Source organism: Scylla paramamosain, chromosome 32 (genome assembly GCF_035594125.1).
Source record: "Scylla paramamosain isolate STU-SP2022 chromosome 32, ASM3559412v1, whole genome shotgun sequence".
Lineage (NCBI taxonomy): Eukaryota > Metazoa > Arthropoda > Malacostraca > Decapoda > Portunidae > Scylla > Scylla paramamosain.
In genome coordinates this window covers 15,122,381-15,144,880 of record NC_087182.1, presented here as the reverse complement: position 1 = coordinate 15,144,880, position 22,500 = coordinate 15,122,381, and the positions used below count along the sequence as shown (strand labels likewise).

At 40.1% G+C, this 22,500-nt stretch overlaps 1 protein-coding gene and 1 long non-coding RNA gene across 2 annotated transcripts in view; one reads left to right on the top strand and one right to left on the bottom strand.

Moving 5' to 3' along the window:
* LOC135089250 (fibrinogen alpha-1 chain-like) overlaps positions 1 to 4,912 on the top strand; it is an 11,312-nt gene extending 6,400 nt beyond the window's left edge. The window contains exon 4 of the mRNA XM_063984693.1: positions 4,217 to 4,912. Coding sequence (XP_063840763.1) covers positions 4,217 to 4,452 — 236 coding nt within the window. The 3' untranslated portion in view covers positions 4,453 to 4,912. The remainder of the gene's footprint in view (positions 1 to 4,216) is intronic.
* Positions 1 to 22,500, bottom strand: part of LOC135089252 (uncharacterized) — a 149,179-nt gene that overhangs the window by 52,846 nt on the left and 73,833 nt on the right. The window lies entirely within an intron of this gene.

Here is a 22,500-nt window from a genome sequence, read left to right as displayed (position 1 = left end):
GGCGATAAGAAAGAGGCTGAAGACAGTCAAAGCAGAGGAGTTGATAAGACGAAAGCTTTTGATTCCACCCTGTCTAGAAGAGCGGTATGAGCACCCCCCCCCCCAGACATGTGAACCATACTCCATACATGGACAGATATGGCCCTCAGTACGGAGTTAGCAGTTGGAAGGGTCAGAGAAACTGGCGGAGACGTCACAGAATGTCTAACTCCATAGAAGCTGTTAACTAGAGATGAGATTTGAAGTTTCCAGTTTAGATTATAAGTAAAGGACAGACCAAGGATGTTCAGTGTAGAAGAGGGGGGCCGTTGAGTGTCACTGAAGAAGAAGGGATAGTTGTCTGGAGGATTGTGTCAAGCTGATAGACGGAGAAATCGAGTTTTTTTAGGCATTGAACAATACTAAATTTGCTCTGCCCCATCAGACATTTTAGAGAGATCAGAAGTCAGGCATTCTACTACTACTACTACTACTAATACTAATACTAATACTAATACTAATACTACTGCTATTACTACTACTATTACAACTGCTGCCGCTACTACTTTTACAACTGCTATTGCTATTACTACTATTACTACAAATGTTGTTCCTGCTATTACTACTACTACTACTACTACTACTACTACTACTACTACTACTTCTGCAACTACTACTACTGCTAATGCTACTACTACTACTACTACTACTTCTGCAACTTCTACTAGTACTACTACTACTACTATTACTACTACTACTACTACTTCTGCAACTACTACTACTACTACTACTACTACTACTACTACTACTACTACTACTACTACTACTACTGTTACAACGTTTACTACTATTACTAACATTAGTAATATCCATCTGTCTACATACCTGTCCATCTATCTATCAATATTTATATTCAATTACCTATCTATCAATCCACTTACCTATCTACCAACTACTACTACTACTACTACTATATAACTTTCCATTACTTGTTGTGTTGCTCTTGTTTCTATCATCTTTATTGGTAGTATACTTGTCATTCTCAGAAAAGATAAGACGAGGATAAGATAAGTTATTGGGCAAACAAATTCCACTTCACGCTGTCCTGATAAAGCAAGGGAATGTAGCGCGATGCAGCGTCGTATTCAGGCGAGCCGAGTTCACAAAAAAACATACGTATTTTGAAATGCTTAGTGCTCTCATCTAGTATGTATTCAAAGGTTCATTTAGACTGCTTTCAAAAGCTCATTTAGAATTCAAAGGCTTAATTAGGCAATAAAGGTTCATTTAGACTGGTTTCAGAGTCTAGATTGTTATCAAATGCTCATTTAGAATTCAAAGGCTAACTGAGGCTCTAAAGGTTCATTTAGACTGTTTTGAAAGGCTCGTTTAGACTTTTCAGAGGCTCATTTAGACTGTTCTCAAAGGCTCATTTAGAATTCAAAGTCTCATTGAGGTTTCAAAGGTTCATTTAAACTGTTTTAAAAGGCTCGTTTAGAATTCAAAGGCTCATTGAGGATTCAAAGGTTCATTTAGACTGTTTTCGAAGACTCATTTAGAATTAAAGGCTTCAAAGGTTCATTTAGAGCAGTTTCAAAAGCTCATTTAAACTGTTTTCAAAGGCTCGTTTATTTATTTATTTTTCAAAGGGTTATTTATAACTTTTTCAAAGGCTCGAGTAGATTATTGATGTAATTGCCACTGCTGATGCATTATTCTGCCTCTCGCCGGAGTCATGAGAGGATACTTGAGAACCCTAGTAACTTGCATGATAGTTGTTAAATTGCCACTAGAATCATGAAATTGTCTCTAAAATCCATACTGACTTCCAAAAGAGCTCATCTAATTATCACTAGAATAATGAAAACGCCTTTGAAAAGCTCAGGAAATCCCTCAAGAGCTTTTTAACAGGGAAGATGAGATGCCGAAAATTTTTAGAATGTGTTCCAAAAACATGTTCGGCACTTTTGGTTAGCACAGTGTATTCTCTATCTGATTATGTGACAATTTTGTAAGTGTTCAAATTTATCTCAAGTACAGTCAATACAATGAGTTAGAATTGTAAAGTTAGGGATCTCTTACCAGCCCATATTATGAGATGCAATGATTTCTTTCTCATCAGGAATAATTTGAAAGGCCGAAGATATAATTAGTCAGGTTCTATTGGATATTTTTCGAATTGATGATGGAGAATTTTTGTTAAACTCTCATTAAAATCTTGAAAATACCATTCAAAAATCTTAGACTCCCAAAAGAGTCTGTTCTAAGTCATCGAGATAGGAGCCGGAAACGTGTGAGAGTACGGTCCACTGTAATGCATTCGTCGAAAATGTACCGTGCGTCCTGTTTGTTTTGTAGCGTGAGATGTACAGCCACGCCTATTTGTTGTATTTGTTGACCTCTCCTTGGAAGTCCGTCAAGGCAAATCAATTCTGGACGTTCTCTCAAACAAAATTTTCTCTGCCCGGTCACCACCCCATCCCTACATACCCACGTAAATAGTTTGAAACGACTCCTAACAGCCATGTATTTGGGGAGGATGGGGGGTGGGGGCGAGGGCAGAGAGCGTAGCTTGTTAAAGAGAAAGAACAGAAGTCAGTCAGCTTGTCTGTATACACCTCATCAAAATTCCCTAGGATACATTCGTGGTCACCAGTCAAGTAATCTGACAAGTACTTCTTGTGATTTTGGTTCTCAAGGGCAAGTCCTCTGATAATGTCCTTACGTAATCTAACGCTTCATAAGTTTCTAGCATATGAGGGGTCATGTGAGTGAGGGAAGACGCTAAGCACAGGGGAAATAGTTATTTAATTCAATTTTGACCATGATGTGAGTGGACATAACTTGCCTATTTGCACTGTGCTTCGGCGCTTTTGTATTGCTTTGAGGACTGCAGCCTCAACTGTTTCGGTGTCTTATCTCGAATATCCTTCAACCGTCTCTAGTGCAAGTTACTGAGAATTTAAAGGTTTTCATCATTTTACTGGTACTCTGACAAAAATTCATCATCAGCGAGAAGAACACTATCCATAGGAACTCGACTAGTCACCTCCGCAGCACTCTTCATGAAATTCATATTCTCAACGTTCTTCCGAGCGTTGAGAATATGGATCTTCATCGTCTTCGATCTGGCCGCACTACTGAGGGCGAAAACAACTGTTGACTTTATCGTGATTCTGTGAAATGGGTGAAGGAGCAAGTTACCGCCGTCACTCCGGGGCGTTATCTGACTAAATTTCACTGAGCTTAGCAATGACTGATACTGATTTACATTCCGATCACGTGCTTCCTTATCTCATCCTTTCCTTTATGTTCCGTATTTCCTTAACCCTTTCACTGCTACACGAAATAATTATCAGCACCAGAAGGAATGTGTAAAGTCTTTATTTATAAGCATCTGCAAGAAAGTTGGCGATGAAAAGAATACATTTTGCAATTTCTTCCCAGTTCAAAGATTGGATGTGGCTGCAGAACAAGTAAAGATGTCTCATGGTAATTAGTAAATGGTGTACCAAGTTACAACCAAAGAATTAAAGCCAACTACTTTAACACTTTTAAGACGATTACTTTTTGCAGAGTATAATAACAAAAAGCAAAAAAATGAAAGTAAATTGTGTTCTTTTCCTTTCCTTTTTTTTATCTTTTCCCTTCTATTCTTTAATCCAACTCCCACACAATTTCTTAATGCACTTGGAAGATTCTAAAACATCACATCTAAGGTTTTTTACATTCCATGGTAGCTACGACAGAAATTTATAAATTATCTTTCACCCATTTTCTTTCAAGGTAACCCATTTTTTCACACATAACATCTAAATATTCATTGAAAATTCTGCCTCAAATACTTTAGAACTATTTTTCAAAACACGGCAGGAGTTCACATGCGTATATTCCCGTCTTTTCCATTTGGTTTCTCATCCTTCCCCTCAATTTGTGTACATAGTTTCTCAAAGCACTACACCCCACGGTTATTCAGACCAAATCTCACACCTTTCACTTTGTCCTCATGCTGTCCTGCATTCTTCTCTCCCTCTATCATGTATTTCCCCTCCGCAAGTCCCTGCATTCCTCTCTCCTGCTACGGTGCACTCCCCTCCTTCTTCCTGCATTCCTCTTTTTCTTTATAACGTATTCTCCTTTTGCGTTCTCCTGTATTCTTGTATCTACCATGCATTTCCCTTCCTCCGTCTCCCTGTATTTTTGTCTCCCATGTATCCCCGTTTTCTATCTCCCTCAGTCATGTCCCAGGGCGTGGCTCTCGTCCTCTTCCCTCTGGGGTTGGGGTCACCACTGGCAAGAGGCGAGTGTGGCGGCTCCTCCTCCGTCTACTGGCCGGGGGAGTGTACATTTGGGTGGTCATACATGCTCGGAGTTGTGGCCACCACCCTCGCCGCCTACTGCCCCTGCCTGGCACGACTCACAGTCTTCAGGAAATACGACTACAAGGAGTGGGACAGCATCAACTTCTTCTGATGGACGCGTGTCGTGCTAGATAAGAAAACCTCGTGATCGTGATAGTGTGTGGTGACGAGTGACGCTTGAACAGGAATGCGGAAGCGAAGATGATACAAGTCCGGCTTTAGAACACTTTCAAGGCCACTGGGGTGATTAGTTGCGTTCTCGCGATGTTCTTTGCTTTCTTCAATGATACAGACTGCTAAACTACCATTTTAATCATGAAAATAGTCCCGGAAACTCTACGAACTTCCACTAGAGCCTGTTAACAGTAGTGGAGATAAAGCGCCGGTTGAGAATATGGAGCCAAGGTGTGAGTGAGTTAATACCCTTACACTGCCAGATTCTTTTGCGGAGTTGATCAATGAAAGCGGTACTTTATTTTCGTTTACTGAAGTTTTTACTCGGATTCCATTCTTGCCAAAAGATAGCGTACTTATTCAATACACAAAAAAAAAAAAAAAAGAAAAAAAAAAAATATATATATATATATATATATGTATATATATATATATATATATATATATATATATATATATATATATATATATATATATATATATATATATATATATATATATATATATATATATATATATATATATATATATATATATATATATATATATAAGCATGTGCATGTACGCAAGAATATGGGAAAAATCAATATGAAATAAACAAACTTCGTTGAATTTTGTAGAAATTATGTATGTTCACTGTGAGCGACACACGAGTTACCCGCTGCCCGGTAAACGCCAATTTTTTTGCCAGGCGAAACATCTCCATTACTGACATACAGTACAGCAACAGATGTGTACGGCAGTGTAAAGGTTAACATGACACCTACAATCTCCACGGTGATATCAGCAAGGTGACAGGATATGGAGCCTTGCGTCACACAAAGCAGAAAGCGTTAAGGCAAGAGAAAATATAAATAAATAAATACAAATAAGCAATCGCCAGAAGAGCGCATTATGATTATAAGGCTGGTAAACTTTTCTCTCTACGTGAAAACTGCTGAATGGTTAAAATACACATACAGTGGCTGAGAAAAGGGAATGTGTGCGCACTTGTTATACACTCTACTGTTCGCAACTGGTGCAGAAATGAAGTTAACGGAGACATGCCCACAAAGGCAAGAATTATTTAACACCTTACACTTCTTTGCAACGAGTGAAGAAGGAAAGAAACAGTTATGGCAAATGCCGCAACAGGATTCATACAAGTTAGTTCCAGGGGAGGATTTTACTTTTTCCTAACCACTTGAACTGAACACTCGGCCTAACCACTTGAACTGACCACCACTGTTTATGATGCTACGCTAATCATGTAGTTAATCGTACGTAAGTTAAGGAACATGATATCAAACTAATGTCTATACCTCAGCAAAAGGGGAACCATCTAATGTTGATCGTAATACATAAATACATGACTTATATATCAATACACCTCGATGAAAAATAGTTTTTTTTTTCTTAACCTTTTCTAAGTACGAGTATGTAAACAAATGACAACCATTAGGATGAAAAAAAGACAAGAAACATAAAAGTAAAAAAAAAACATGCTTCTTAACGAGACCCATACAATTACATAATTGTATCTGCCTCAGAAACACGTCTCTTCCGTAACTTTAACACATAAGCTATTGAAAACACTTAAGCTAATCAATGAAACGGAGAAAAATGGAAAAAGCACAACAAAAAAAAAAGTATACCTCTTCAATAAAACTACGCAGTGATAAAGAAATACATACACAAGAATTCCAAACATGCCTAGCCAGAAATCATCCTTTTTTGAATTCTTGAATAAATAAGCACTGAAAAAAAAAAAACATTCTAACAATAAACGAAGGTGAAAGTCATTTGTCTTAAACGCTAATAGAACTAGTTTTCAAAAGACAACAGGTACAAAGACTAGTAAACACTATTATTTTTTTTCTTTCCCTCTCTTGCACTTTTCCATAATTATTTATCTACATAATTTTTCAGAGCACATTAAAAATACAATTTCATACTGACCCTCATATGTTAGATTCTTCAGTCAATCCTGTGAGAGAAGCAAGTGTCCTATTATTATGTATCTTACGTTTCCACTGCCACGATTTTCAAGTCAAGGAAATAATTGATTAGGGTCTCATTATGTTTTCCCCGCTAATGGTGCAGAATTCTTGATTAACTATGTAATGTTAGAGTAATGAAAATTCCTTGGAAAACGCCAATATTTTCCACTAAATCTTTTCCCTTATTAATGGTGCTGAGTTCTTGCTAAGCTATCACAAGAACAATAAAAAAAATCTTAGAAAACGCCAATATTTTCCACTAAATCCTTTTCCCCATCAGTGGTGCAGGATTCTTGTTAAACTATCGTTAGAGTAATGAAAAAAAAAAAAAAAAACATGGAAAACACCAATACCTTCCACTAGAGATGAAAAGTATCTGAGATGAGAAGCCAAAATGTCAGAGAGGACGGACCTCAGTGCCTGAAGTACATGATGGGAGGGAGGAAAAAAATGTATAATAGGGAGAGATGAAAGGAAATAATGGTGTTTCTAATTCAAGTCACCACCTGTTGCATTCACTTCCACTACACTTAGTTTCACTGTTGGTCATTTCCCAGTTACCCAACCCCAATAACCAACCCAACCGCTATAATCCCAACCCCCAATAACCAAGAACCTACAACTTTTTACACACTTTTGAAATATTCTCTTCTAATACTCTTAAACAACAACGTAGGCTAGAAAAAAAAAAAGAAATAACATCATATAAGCACCGTTTCTAAATGTTCAACAAATATTTTTTAGTGTTCAGAATGTCAACACGACGCTGAAGACCTAGTTCTCTCTCAATCTCAAGACCTCTGATGTGTTGACGCCTTACAGTACACTCCTAGTGGATCAGAGGACTGCACACTGGTAGATGAAGGAAGCAAAGAGAGAAGGAAAACTCTACAGTGGAAGGAAGTGCCGTTCTTAGTAGATGAGGGGAGTAAAGACGGAGGAGGAACGTTAGAGTGGAAGAAGGCGCGAACTTGACTCAACTTCTGACCGTCATTGTACAATATATAAGAGCGATGTCTCATTAGAGCCTTGGGGAGGAAGTGCCTCAGTCTTATAAGTAGAGAGGAACTTCCGAATCCAATTAAGGTGGCGATTACCTGAACCAGCCACACACACACACACACACACACACACACACACACACACACACACGGGAAGCTCTTCATAGACTTAAGAGAGTTGCTGTGATATAACACGTTCCTTTATTTTTTATTTTTTTATAGGGGTGAGAAGAGTATTGATTAAAATATTAGGTAAGGATACATCTCCTTATAGCTTCCCTCCCTTTCCTCCTCTCTTACTTTACCCTGTTTTCTTCCTTCCTTCACCTTTGCTTACTTACTTGCTTACTCTATCCTTCCTTTTTTTCTTCCTTACTTATTTATCTTTTATTATCCTCTCTTTTTCCTTCCTTTTCCTCCCCTCCTTTCTTCGCACTCGTATTTCTCCATCCCTATTTAAGAAGGAAGAGAGAGAGAGAGAGAGAGAGAGAGAGAGAGAGAGAGAGAGAGAGAGAGAGAGAGAGAGAGAGAGAGAGAGAGAGAGAGAGAGAGAGAGAGAGAGAGAAGCACAATATGAAAGCCACTTGATCATTGATCTTTCGTCCTGCCATTGTCTCTGCCAGGATTCTGAAATTTGTCTTGCATGAAGAAGCCTCCCACACACACACACACACACACACTCACACACACGTCAAAATCTCAAGAAGTTAATCATATATATTCTTCTATTTATTTCTAATTATTTTGTCTATCTTTTTTTCAATGTATTTTATTTTAATCGTACACTTTTTTTTATCCTTTGAACTCCTTTTTGTTTTCTGCTCCTTTTCTGGAGGCTTTTTTACATTTTTTTTTTATTTTCTTGCAACATTCACTTTTCTGCCACCTTTCATAAATTTTTCCTATTCTTCAACATTTTTGTACTTTTTAATCTCTTCTTTTTCTTTCAGTTCATACTTTTTTTCTCTCTCTCAGCCATTTTATACACTTTTACCTGTTTTTACGTCTTTCTTTTTTATTCCTACCTCTTGCATGTTCCTTTTATTCTTTCAGCAACTTTATATATCATATTTATATTTTTGCTTCTTTTTATCCGTTTTCTTTTTTTATTTCCTTCTTTAACCAGTTCAGATTTTTTTTTTATTCCCTTACTGATCTCATTATTTACCATTACCCTCCTCACCTCTTTTATCTCTTTGTCTATCTATTTTGTCCTTCATCTTCCCCTTTTTCATCTCTTTTATACCAGTTTTTACCATTTAACTTTTTTTATGTATTAACCCTTTTTTTACACCTTTCATTATTTTCTTCTCACGTTCAAAAGGTTTCCAGATTTTTTTTTTCCCCCTTCTTCAAAATGCCTGTCGAATTTTCACTGCAATCAGAAATTAGTAATATCACTGAACCCTTTACTTTGCTGATGCACGCGGCGTTCTTTTCAAGGAGGTTCTTTGTATTTCTGACAAACACAAGCTTAGTTTTTTTTTTTTTCTTTCATCAGCTGGAGTGATCCGTCCTCTCTCTCTCTCTCTCTCTCTCTCTCTCTCTCTCTCTCTCTCTCTCTCTCTCTCTCTCTCTCTCTCTCTCTCTCTCTCTCTCTCGCCCCAGTGAAAGGAAACAATACAAGACCAGACTACACCACACAGCCGCCCCTCGCTACCAGCCCCAGTCTCTCCTCCCTCTCTGATTTCACGAGGTATCGACCCGCCGCCAGAAGCCGTAACGCACCGTAACGTAATCACGGTTCAGGTGAGGCGGGCTCAGGTGAGGCAGCACCCTCAGCACCTCGCCAGCGACAGGTTTACTGGGCGTCGCATCATCACACGCCACACAATTATCCGCTGTGGGAGGTCTTCCATGCCTCGGTGCATTATCAGTGAACGCTTGTGTATGAGAGTGTAGTCCTGGCCGGGAGTAAAGGAGCTGTTTATTAGTTTTCTTTTTATATATTCATTGCCATTTCTTTATTTTTCCACTTATTTTTCTTTCACTAATTGTTTGTTTTCTTCTTTTATTTATTTATCATTTCTTCCTTTTGCGTGTTCAGGAGATAAACCACACAATGTAAAAAAAAAAAGCCCACTCAACTTGTTACGTCCAGAGACAAAGGGTCAGATTGTCAAGTTATACTGTGTAACTTGAAACTCTTTCACCGTTCCCTCGTTACGTACTTGTTGCCTGTATCTTTGCTTCACTGGGCTTGAAACAGTCCTGAATCTATTTTTGTTTATAATGCAGTATGTTGTATCAAGCAGGAAAAGGAAATTGGTACTAGGAAATAACTTGGTGGATTTAGTTCTGGAGGTGCTTTAATACTCCTTCCTCAAGTCGTAGGAAAGTGAGAGAAAAAAAAAAAAAGCAGGTAGAGAGTTCCAGAGTTTACTGTACTGAATTCCACCGTGTCTTGGATTTTTCCCTCAATCTGACGTTCCCTATTAATATATCACCTGTCGGGATTCGTAAGGAGACTGCCAGGTGAGGAGATAAGACTGCAGGAAGGGAAGCTACAAGTAAGCACAGGAAGCGAGTGTGGCAACCTAACTCACTCCTACGCTTCACTATACCAGGGAAGTGTTTGGCTGGTCGAGGCTATTTTAGTATTTGGCCAAGGTGCAGACAGTGTCCCGCGGCCTATCATTATCATCATCAGCATGGCGAAGGAAGGGAGGCGCGGTGAAGGGAAGGGGTTAGCGAGACATCCCCACAGGTCCCTTTCAGTGCGTCACTCGATCGAAGAATGGTAAGAAAGTATTCATCAGGCAATATACCGATGAATGACTGACCCACATCGCTCACAGTAGTCCCTCCCCCCACCTCCCCCACCTGTCACCCCGCGCAAGACCCTGAATACCGTCACCCTCACTCGTCCTTCACTCCCACTACAGCCGCTGCACCAATACTTCTCCATTTTCACCATTATAATTATACTAGGCAGTTATAACACGATACCTTAGTATATAATCGATGTTATCAATCTAACATCACACTCACACTGCCACTACTCTTATGACCATCCCCTGTTTCCCTATCATCACCCTAACTGCCCCTACAACCGCACATAACACCTTCTACCAAGACCAAATACCCTCCCTACCATATCTTCCCTACCTAACCACTGTCCCTACTAATTAGAGCACCACCCTTGCTACCACTTCCTCCTCTCTCTTCCTAACCTCCAATGCCTTCACTACTTCAATTATTTCAACTTCTCTTGCCATGATCACCACTACTTCCCTATACTCTGTCACCATCATCACCATCACCATCAACACCACCTCCAGATTTCACGACGTGGCGAGAACCATCACCTCACTCCCCTTCCCATCCATCAATACCACATCGACAGAGACGCTGGGGAACTCTCTTACTCCCATTTATTCCTCCCACATTCCACGAGAGAGAGAGAGAGAGAGAGAGAGAGAGAGAGAGAGAGAGAGAGAGAGAGAGAGAGAAACAAAAACAAGACTATCCTCTCCATCTATCACTCACTTCACGCACCCTATCACCCCTACAACACACTCCTAACACCCCCGAACACCCCTGCCACCCTCTGTAGCAACGGGCGTCCCCTCCACCTCCTCAAGCACCAGCGCGCCCTTCAGTGGGTCTGGGCTCTGCAGGTCGATGACTTCTTTTGTAATGCAAGTGCGGAGAGAGAGAGAGAGAGAGAGAGAGAGAGAGAGAGAGAGAGAGAGAGAGAGAGAGAGAGAGAGAGAGAGAGAGAGAGAGAGAGAGAGAGAGAGAGAGACTAGGGATTTGTGGAGGAAGTTACCAGCGATTGTTTCTCGAAGGGCTCTCCTCCTTTCATGGTGTGTGTGTGTGTGTGTGTGTGTGTGTGTTGGTGGGATGAACGGGTGTGTTGGTGAGTGATGGTGGTAGTTGTAGCAATAGAAGAAGAAGAAGAAGAAGAAGAAGAAGAAGAAGAAGAAGAAGAAGAAGAAGGAGGAGGAGGAGGAGGAGGAGGAGGAGGAGGAGGAGGAGGAGTTATAGCACTGTAGCATCAGTAGTAGTAGTAGTGGCAGCAACAGTAGTGTGGTAACAAGCCAGCACAACGTGACGGCCACACGCGGCTCCTAAATGCGTGTGTCGCGAACCCAGCAACGATGCAGCACGATCCAGTGTACCCACGCTGAAGTACAGTGCCCTGCTCACACTGACGAAAAAATTGTTGATATTACTGTAAATATTAGTAATAAAGTAGGAAACAGTGATGCAACGCACTAATGAGAACATCTAAAGAAGGGAGCGTCTCCGCGCTAAGCGTAGCCTGACACCTTCAATACTGATAACTGGGATCAGCAAGACCAAAGGGTGATAAGGTTCGCGTTACGTCATGTATCCTGACGCCTTAACTACTGATACCCCAGGAAAGTCAAACGTTGAGTACTAAAGAGGGATATGGCTTAAGCGTTCAGATTTTTGTGCGTAAGAATTATATATTTGTCAAACATTTTGATAATTTTTCAAACATTTTCGCACTCTCGAGCGTGTGCTTCATACAGAGTTGCATAAAGCATGTATTCATGATTGAGGGTTCAGATGGTAGTAGATGGTAAGATTGTGCATGATGTTAGCTGTAGGAGTTATCCTTTCAATATGTATATAAGGACCAGCTTTCACGATCACCAGCAGGCAGCCAGCAACCATTCCTTTGTGTTGCATTGGGTAGACTTCTGATTCCTGCCGCGTCCGCTCTTGACCCTAATCGCAATGGTTACCGTGAGTGGAACTTAGTTTTCCCTTAGAGAGCAGCGCCAAGCGTATATCATACATGTGTACGTTTTAAGAAGAGTCTGGCGAAGTGGTGATCTGGTGACTCGATTTGATGATTTGTCAACTTCGCTGTGAGTTAAATTTTTAAGTTAACGGCAGCTTGTCCCTCAATCAGAGGCTGTAAAGTATCTGGGTTACATAAGTGTCACTGTGCAGTTAATTTCGGTGTTTAAACTGCTTTCTTTAACTATTTTTGTAACTACTATCTTTTTTTAAGTTTTGATTTATTGTTGGTTCAAGTTCTTCGGATCATTAGCTTTTAGTGATAGTTGCTTATGTGAAAATTGCCTTTCTACAACAATTCTTTGTACAATTTTGCAATCTTTTGTGCTTATTATTTTTATTCCAAATACCAATATAACTTTTTTTTCTAGTGGCGAGGGAGTGAATCACAGGCAAACTCTATCGTTTTTATGATTTAATTTTATGTTTTATGTTGATTTGTACCATCACCATCATCCACCTCCATAACCACCATCACTTTCACTACAAATTCACACTCAACATCAGTCATTCCTTGCATCATTACACACAAACAGCCTCATCACCCTCGTTACCGTCACCACAATCATGTTTCCTCCTCATCACACTGCACCAGATCACCAAAACACGTCATAACAAGCTGCAAATACCTAAAGCCAGGCAGACATGTATATTTTCATTTCTCTCCCATTCCTTCATAATATTCTCCCTCCTCCCTTCCCTCTCTCATCTCCAATTTCCCTCTATTTCTCCTCCTTCCATCACTTACTCTTATTATTCCTTTTCCTATTCTTCCTTCTACCATGTATTGTCTTCGTTCATTTCATTTATATATACTTGTTTCTTTCTCCCATTTCTTATCTCTCTTCTTCTAATTCCCCATTCTTTACATCATCTCCACTGCTCACCTTCATCACCATGCCTTCCTATTCCCTTCCCACTTCTATCATCACTTCCCCTCTTCCCACCTCCATCATAGCACCCTTCCATACCCTCTCCACTCCCCTCCCACCATCTCCTCTACCCTTCACCCAGTTCCCTAGAAATAACTAGGTCGAGGAGCGGCTCAAGGACATCCTCCCCTCATCAGCGATCGTGACACACTGAGGGTAAGCAAACACAGCACGCATTTTATAAAGAGCTCTTCATCCCTCCAGGCGAAGCGAAATGCAGGTTTACATTATCATTGAAAGAACGGCTTTTCTGTCCATTATCTCAGTATTTTTTATCTTTTTTATCCGAGCACTGCACTAAATAACGTACTGAATAATCCCTTAATCTTTCGCTTTTATATATGCTACTAAGTGCTTTATAAATATAGGTGGAATTTTTTTTATTTATTTTTTTAATGCGTGAGTTGGAAAAAAAAAAAAAAAAAGGAGGTTGGGAAATATATACCTATAAATCAGAGGGCTGTACATATTGGGCTGAATGTGAGCAAATCAAGTGAATAAATAAAGCAAAAAAAAAAAAAAAAACGGGGGGATTAAAAAAAAAAGCTCCTAAAAAAATAAATGAATCCTTTTTGTCGGCGGAGTTTGTCCTAAAATGACTGAACGTTATGATTTGTTTTTGTTGTTTTATTTATTTTGTATCTCGAAGCAGAAAAATTATCAAAAGAAAAAAGAAAAAGAAAACAACAGAAAAATTAATATATGGTGATGAGAGAGAGGCAGACAGACAGACAGACAGAAAGATAGACAAACAGACAGATAGACAGACAGCCAGGCAGACAGATACACACACACAATCTACACAGACCCACAGACAGACAGACAAACAAACAAACAGGCACACACACAGACAGAGTTAAACTGAGAACTAAATAACCTTTTACTGAAAATTATTACGCTTTCAACTTTGAGTCCTCCTCCTCCTCCTCCTCCTCCTCCTCTTTTATCTTTCCCTCCCCCATCCTTTTCCCTTCTTCTCTACCCATCCCTTTTCATCTTTCGCCCTTCCCCCTCCATTTTTGCCTCTCTTTCCCCTCTCCTAACCTCTTCCCTATCCCTCTTCTTCTCCCTCTCAAATTTTCCCCTCCCTTTCCGTCTTCCTGCCCTCCTTTACGCTAATCTATTCCTTAGAGAGAGAGAGAGAGAGAGAGAGAGAGAGAGAGAGAGAGAGAGAGAGAGAGAGAGAGAGAGAGAGAGAGAGAGAGAAAATGGGTGGCTGTCTGGAACATTAGAAAAGATAAAGCTGGTGTTTGAAGACTCTAATGACTCTCCCTCTCCTCTCTCTCTCTCTCTCTCTCTCTCTCTCTCTCTCTCTCTCTCTCTCTCTCTCTCTCTCTGTAAGTGGAGGGCGCTTAGGGAAATTATTATAGAGAGATAAAAGGAAATACTGAAGAAAAAATAGTAATAGAAGGGGGAGGAAATGGCAATGGCCGGTAAAAGTAATGACAGGAGGAGGAGGAGGAGGAGGAGGAGGAGGAGGAGGAGGAGGAGGAGGAGGAGGAGGAGGAGGAGGGGGGGAGGAGGAGGAGGAGTTGAAAGCACTCAGGGGAAAAGAAGGAGAATGAAGAGAAGGGAAAAAAAAGTAAAAGGGGGAAGTTGAAGGCTAAAAAGCTGAGTTTATGTGAAAAGCAAAGAAATGACAGCGAAAGGTGAGTGGGGAATAAACTCTTGCGCATCACGGAAACCAAAAAAAAAAAAAAAAGTAGGGGAATAATTGAAACAGGTGAGGATGGGAAAGAAGAGACAGGGGAAAGGAAAACCCAGAAGAGGAAACCCAACACTAAAAGATAGCAAACCAAAAGAGAGAGAAAAGGTGTGGAGGGGGGAGGGGAAGGGAAGCAAAAGAGACAAGATCAGAAGAGGAAGTAAAGGGAGAGGAATAGAAAAGTAAAGAATGAAGAACGTACATGGAAAGAGAAGCAAAGCAAAGTGGATGGTGGAAGTATTGATAAAAACAGTGACTACGGTGCGTGTGAGAGAAAAGAGGGAGGATAAAAGTGAGGAGATGAGGGGGAGTAGATAGAAGAGAGAAGAGAAAAAAAAATATATAAAGAAAAAAAGTGAATAAACAGCGCGAAAGGATAACCACGGCAAAATGGCGGGGAGAGATAAGTGAAGTAAAGAAAACAGAATAGAAGAAACAGAATGATTACAGGAAGAGGAGAAAAAAATAAATAAAAAAAGGAAGAAAAATACCCATGAAAAAAGCCAGAAAAACAGAATGGCAGATAGAGATATTGATAAAAGCGACGGCAGATATATAAGAGAAAGGAGGAGAAACAGAAAGGACCGGATGAGAGGAGAAGAGAGACAGAGAGAGGGGAGAGAAAGAGGGGAGGAAAGAGAGCCGCCATCCACCTTCCCCTCCTGCCAGTCATTCACAACGGTATCGATCGACGTGGAGTCTTTTCACCTGTAATCAGTATACCTGGCGAGGCGGGGTTAATGATTAGCCGCCCAGGTGCCTCGAGCCAGGACACACGTACGCTGGCCAAGATCATGTTCTTTGTCTCAACCTCTCCTCATTACAGCGCAGTACCTTACCGTGTCCATGTGGCTGTGTATATGTGTTAAGTATCTGGAGTCTCACTTATAAACTGACTAACTGGCATGGTATTTCTTCAACCTGTGCCTCATGGTGCGTCTGTGTGGATGTGGATGTCACGTGTTGTCAATTATTTGGTCGTACTGCCATAATCTTTGTCTCATATGTTATTTTCTCAAGCTTCCCCAGTGGTGTGATGCAAGTTTACAGCAGGCTTTTGAAGATACAAGTGATATAAGGAGTGACTATGGAATGTTTTAGAATTTTCAGCGTCTGTAGTTTGATTTTTTTTAAGTAGAATCGTGTTCAAATTCATACTTAACTAACTGTTGAGGTGCAAGTTAAGAGAATAATCTGAAAGGACACTGCTGACTGGCAAAGATGTGATAAAATCATTTAAAACTTTCAGTGGTGCAAGTTTAGAGATTAATCAGGAAGGCCACGCTGACAAATAAAAAATGACAGAATCGCTCAAACTTTTCTTGATTTATGCAAGTACGAGTAGTTTTCTCTCAGCTCAGTAGAATCGTGCGACTCAAAAGAAGTAGCAAGTGTCAAACTATCATTGTCAATTAAAGTATCAAGCTCCACACATGCGTCATCAACCTTTTCTTCACTATCAGATAAGTATTGCGTAAAAGGATATGCAGTATTACGTTGTATTGAACATTACCTCCTACTCAAACTTTCCTTCCTGTATGTTTGCATTAAGATAACTTATAATGTGCAATGTCGATTATTATTTTTTTTTTCGTTTTCTTTTATCATATCTAACAGTATTTACAAGAACTTCCTTAGAGTAAAGCACCAAGTTTAATGAGGTTATCTGTTTATTTATTTTCATCTTTTTATTTATATATTTTTATTGTATTTATTTATTTATTTTTTTTTTTTTTACTTCTTTTCGGATTATATGACAAAATTCAGCGCTTTAACTCTTCACCTGACGCAACTTTCCTGTGCCTCTATTTTTGCCTTAGATAAATGAAATTTCTTATATTTACTCGAAGGATCACATTATCACTATAGGGTTTAAAGGACTTGTTGTCATTATTCAAACTGGGACGTTCGTTATGGTTGAGTTGCCGGAGACCACTGGCTGTTTTTATGGAAGGCTCGGTCAACGCTCACATAGTTCTCTGAAGCTGCACATTATAAAAGATCCCACTAGTGATGCATCTTGATGTACTGTACATATATGCTACAAAACATTAACCCTAAGTGCTTATGCTAACAGTATCCACGGGATCTGATGATGCACATTCTACAGAACAGTTACGTATTATAACAGTTACGTATTATAAGCTAAGTAATCGCAACTAGGTCCTCATTGTTTTCACATTAATTTTATTTCTACTCTCCTGCTACATATTTAGTTTGAAACATTTTCCACTGATTCCTACAGGGACTAATGTTTTATCTGGCAAATCCCCCAAAATAATATCGAGCAAGTATTATGTGTGCCGTAGGGATACTGTGAAACCGTTCCGAGGCGAAAAGGACCAGCCGACTTCTCCAAAACACTAAGAAATCCGATGCAGGCTTTCATTGTCTTTTTTGTTGGGCCCCTCTGATCACAACCACATATAGTCCTCCTCAGGATTCCAAAAAGTGGAGGTACCTCTGGCGTTTGACCTCTGCTAACTGGAGGGACCTGCAGAGATATTATCGTGATTTTCCTTGGAATGACTTCTGCTTCCGTGACAAAGACCCGTCTCTGTGTGCTGAGCGCATAAGAGGTGGTAGTATCTGGCATGAAGGCGTACATTCCTCATTCTTTCTTAGGATCTAAACCTTCCAAACTTTCCTTTAACTCGGACCGTTCTCGTGCTATACATGATAAAGGGGCGGCTCACAAACGGTACTTGAGTTTTCCATCACCTGAATCTCATACGTACACTTTACGTTTCTGCCCGGAATCATACCAGGTCTGTTCTCTAATTAACCAAAAAACTCCTTCATCAAGAGAAAATGTCAAAATCTTATAAGATCTAACTTCTCTTGTGACTTCTAGCACCTAGCCAAAAGCATTTCCAGTAACTTTACTTCTTCATCTTTCGTTTCTTTATTTCAACCTGATGGCACCACTGTCATCTCATCCATCTCTAAAGCTGAACTCTTCGCTCAGACCTTTACTAAAAACTCCACCTTGGATGATTCAGGGCTTGTTCCTCCTTCTCCACAAACCGAATATTTCATGATACCCGATAAGATCGTTCGCAGTGATTTTTTTTATGCCTTTGCTGGCCTTAATTAACCCTCGAAAGGCTTATCGACCTGATGAGGTCCCTCCCAACACCTTTGAATCTTTCGAATTTTTAACCATATGGCTACGACTACAGCTCCACTCTCAAATTTATTTGTGCTGTATACCTCTCACCTAATTCATCTGAATATAAAACATTCTTTGACTACTTAATTTCCACAGTTGACCACATCCTGACTCTTTTCCCTTTCGCAAGTTCCATTTTTGGAAACTTCAATGTCCACCACCAACTTTGGCTTTCCTCTCCATTCACTGACCATCCTGGTGAACTAGCCTTTAATTTTGCTATCCTCCACGACCTAGTGCAGCTGGAGCAACGCATTACTCGTATTCCTGACCGTCTTGGAGATACGCCTCTAATCCTGCTGCTTATGCTATCACTCTGTCTTCTCCGTTGGGGTCTTCCAACCACAACCACATATATGTATCTTGTCCTATCGCCCCAGTCTCTCCTCAGGATCTTCCAAAGCGAAGGTGCCTTTGGCATTTTGCCTCTGCTAATTTGGGGGGACCTGAAGAGGTATTATGCTGATTTTCCACGGAATGACTATTGCTTCCGTGTCAAGACACCTGTCTCTGTGTGCTGAGCGCATAACAGAGGTGAAAGTGTATAGAATGGAGGCGTACGTTCCTCGCTCTTTCTCTCGACGTAAACCTTCCAAACCTTGGTTTAACACAGTCTGTTCTCGTGCTATACATGATAGAGAGGCGGCCCATAAAAGGTACTTGAGCCTTTCATCATTTGAATCTCACACACCTTATATTTCTGCCTGGAATCATGTCAGGTTTGTTCTCCAACTAGCCAACAACTCCTTCATCAATAGAAGAGGTCAAAAACTTTCAAGATCTAACTCACATCGTGATTTTATGGGATCTCGCCAAAATATATCTAATAACTCTGTTTCTTCATCATTCCCTCCTTTATTTCTGATGGCACCACTGCAATTTCATCTATCTATAAAGCCAATCTCTTTGTTCGAGCCTTTGCTTACAACTCTACCTTGGATGATTCAGGGTTTGTTCCTCTCGCTCCTCCAGCCTCTGACGTTACATGACTGGCTAGGTCCTGTTTCCCCTCAAGATGACATTAGTGTCCCGCAACAGCATGAATATGTATACAATGAATATGTGCGTGCGTACGTGTGTGTGTGTGTGTGTGTGTGTGTGTGTGTGTGTGTGTGTGTGTGTGTGTGTGTGGGGTCGAGAGAGAGAGAGAGAGAGAGAGAGAGAGAGAGAGAGAGAGAGAGAGAGAGAGAGAGAGAGAGAGAGAGAGAGAGAGAGAGAGAGAGAGAGAGAGAGAGAGAGAGAGAGAGACTGGAACACACAAAAAAAATATATATGCCAGGCTGACATTTCCAGTCCACATTCCTGATTAATATTCCCACCCCAGATTACCGGTCCACATTCCTAGTCCCCATTTCTGGTTCACATTCCCAGTCCATATTCCCAGTTCAGATTCTCAGTTCAAATTTCAAAATCACATCTGAAATTCAAATACCCAGTCCACATTCACGTTCAGGTCCCAGTGTACATTCCCTGAGCCAAGCGACATGTTAGTTTCTCACGCATCCCTGGCCTCACCTTTTTTTTTTTTGGTCTTTGTGTGTGTGTGTGTGTGTGTGTGTGTGTGTGTGTGTGTGTGTGTGTGTGTTTGTGTATTCCTCCGCACCTTTGTTAGCGGACGTCAGCAGCCAGACCAGAGCGGCTCCGAATCACCCAAGGGTTGGCTCCCAGGCTCCAATCGGGGCAGTTGTTGTGTTGTTCCCTCTCTCCATTTTTCCATTGTTCTTTATCAATACACGTGCAGTGCTGAGAGTTGTTTACTGCTGCCAACCAGTACCAACCAATCCATTTCAGATTTCGAAGCCACATTCCAAACTGAAATTTCAAGTACCACTGGGAAAAGATCCAACCAGGGAAAAATAAGAGTATAAAAAGATAGAAAACTGATGAAGTATTTTGAGAGTATAGAAAAGTGTCTGTAAAAAAGAAAAAAAAATGATACACAAACAATACTGCGCTTTCATCACTCAGCCTTATACCAGGTTAGACTTTTCTCAATAGTACACATTCCCATCTCATGTTTCTTGTCCATTGTTCCCTCCACGCTTCAAGTTATCTTCTCCCCGCACCTCAGTCTCCCCTTTATCTTTATCACGTCCTTTTTTATGTATCTTTTGAGAGAAAGGGGAGTGTTCCTTAAGGTACAACCCAAATGATTTATACGCCACCTGTGTGTGTGTGTGTGTGTGTGTGTGTGTGTGTGTGTGTGTGTGTGTGTGTGTGTGTGTGTGTGTGTGTGTAAGTGGATGAATGGTCATGCGAGCACTTGATTATATTCATTTATGACCACAAGTTAATTAGATCACACACACGCACACGCACACACACACACACACACACACACACACACACACACACACACACACACACACAGGTAAATCTATTCCACCAAACACTCGTTTCTTTTACTTGACATTGAGACGGAAGTAAGTAATTATGCAAGGTAGATAAGTAACACTGGTGAGACAGGTGAATCAATACGCCAGGCAGGTAGACATACGGTTGAAGAGTCTACGTGGTGGTCACCCTCACGCAGAGACGATAAACTAAAGTGAAATAAAACTGAAGTAGAACATGGATAAAACAATGAAAGAAGCGTAAAAACAAATGTTCCTAAGCACAGGCATGAAAACGTAATCAGTGGCCCTGTTATAACAAAGTGAATTAATTAACACGACAATGCATTAAAGTAAAATTAGATTTCTTTAACTGTGAAAGCAATTACGGTAAAATGCATGAGCAAAATGAATAAATAAATGATAAACTTCTTCCAAAGCAAAAACAAAAACAAAATCAATGGTATTAGAAATTAATAAGGACCCAACCTTACTGTTAAAGCCAGCAGAATAAAAATAGGAGTTAGAATTAATTAAAAGATAAATGTAAAAAAATCGTCAACACGACAGACGATATGTTAAAACAATTACATTTTACAACAGAAAACCTCAGGAGGGGAAAAAAAAAAACGAATGTGTTGGTTGCGTGCTGCTTCAAAAGGAAAAAATAAATGAAGCAAAGACCACCGAACAACACAACAAGCACACCACCTCACACACCGCTGATGGATTGCTGGAGAATGTGGAACGAATGGAAACTTAGCTTAAATCTACAGACTCAGTAATCAGGTTGTTAGTGTTGACTATTAGGGAGACTTAAAGAAGATTAGACAGATTTATGGAAGAGGACTACAGGTAGAAACAGGTAGGTTATTTTCATACAGAAACTGGCTCGTGTTGGCCTGACGACTTATTAGTTTTCCCTTATTTTCTAATGTTCTTATGCATCTGGTCATTAATTCTCACAATATGATTGTAAACTCCTTAGAATAAACACCATATGCTAGAGTCCCAGGGTGGTCCAACTACGGGCCCGTGGGCCACAAGTGGCCTGCCGGTTGAATGTCTGTGGCCCGCGACCGATTGTATTATAAATTTAATTTGCGCACGAAAACACAGACGAAGTTTTTGTGTCTGTATATGAAATAGTACTAGGAACTAAGATTATATATATATATATATATATATATATATATATATATATATATATATATATATATATATATATATATATATATATATATATATATATATATATATCAGTGGCCAGCCAAGAAGAAGAAGAAGAAGAAGAAGAAGAAGAAGAAGAAGAAGAAGCTGGACCCCCCTGTGCTAGACTGAAGCTGAGTGATGGCACAACAGCAAAGAGATCACAGTCCCTTGCCTTTTGCCACGAGAGAATTTGTTAGCAATTCTCAAATTTTCGTTGTAAACTCCTTAGATTTCAACCCATCACCGAGATTGGAGTTGATGAGTTATAGATAGCCCCGCGTCGCCTTGTGCCACTAAAAAACGTTACTCCAGCATAAAAAACACCGTGAGCCAGTATCGAACTCAACCTTTCAGACGCGACTCGAGCACTGCAGCATACCAAAAACCCATAAGGTCCGGCGCGCGCACGTCCTCCGCTGCCGCACCCTCATCCATTACTAGAAACTTTTTACACACCTGTGGGAGCGCCAGGCCTCGATTCCTTCCTCCATCTCAAAGTTTTGTTCCCAGTGAATAAAGTTTTGCTCCGGTCAGCTTACGAGAGAAGAAGAAGAAGAAGAAGAAGAAGAAGAAGAAGAAGAAGAAGAAGAAGAAGAAGAAGAAGAAGAAGAAGAAGAAGAAGAAGAAGAAGAAGAAGAAGAAGAAGAAGAAGAAGAAGAAGAAGAAGAAGAAGAAGAAGAAGAAGAAGAAGAAGAAGAAGAAGAAGAAGAAGAAGAAGAAGAAGAAGAAGAAGAAGAAGAAGAAGAAGAAGAAGAAGAAGAAGAAGAAGAAGAAGAAGAAGAAGAAGAAGAAGAAGAAGAAGAAGAAGAAGAAGAAGAAGAAGAAGAAGAAGAAGAAGAAGAAGAAGAAGAAGAAGAAGAAGAAGAAGAAGAAGAA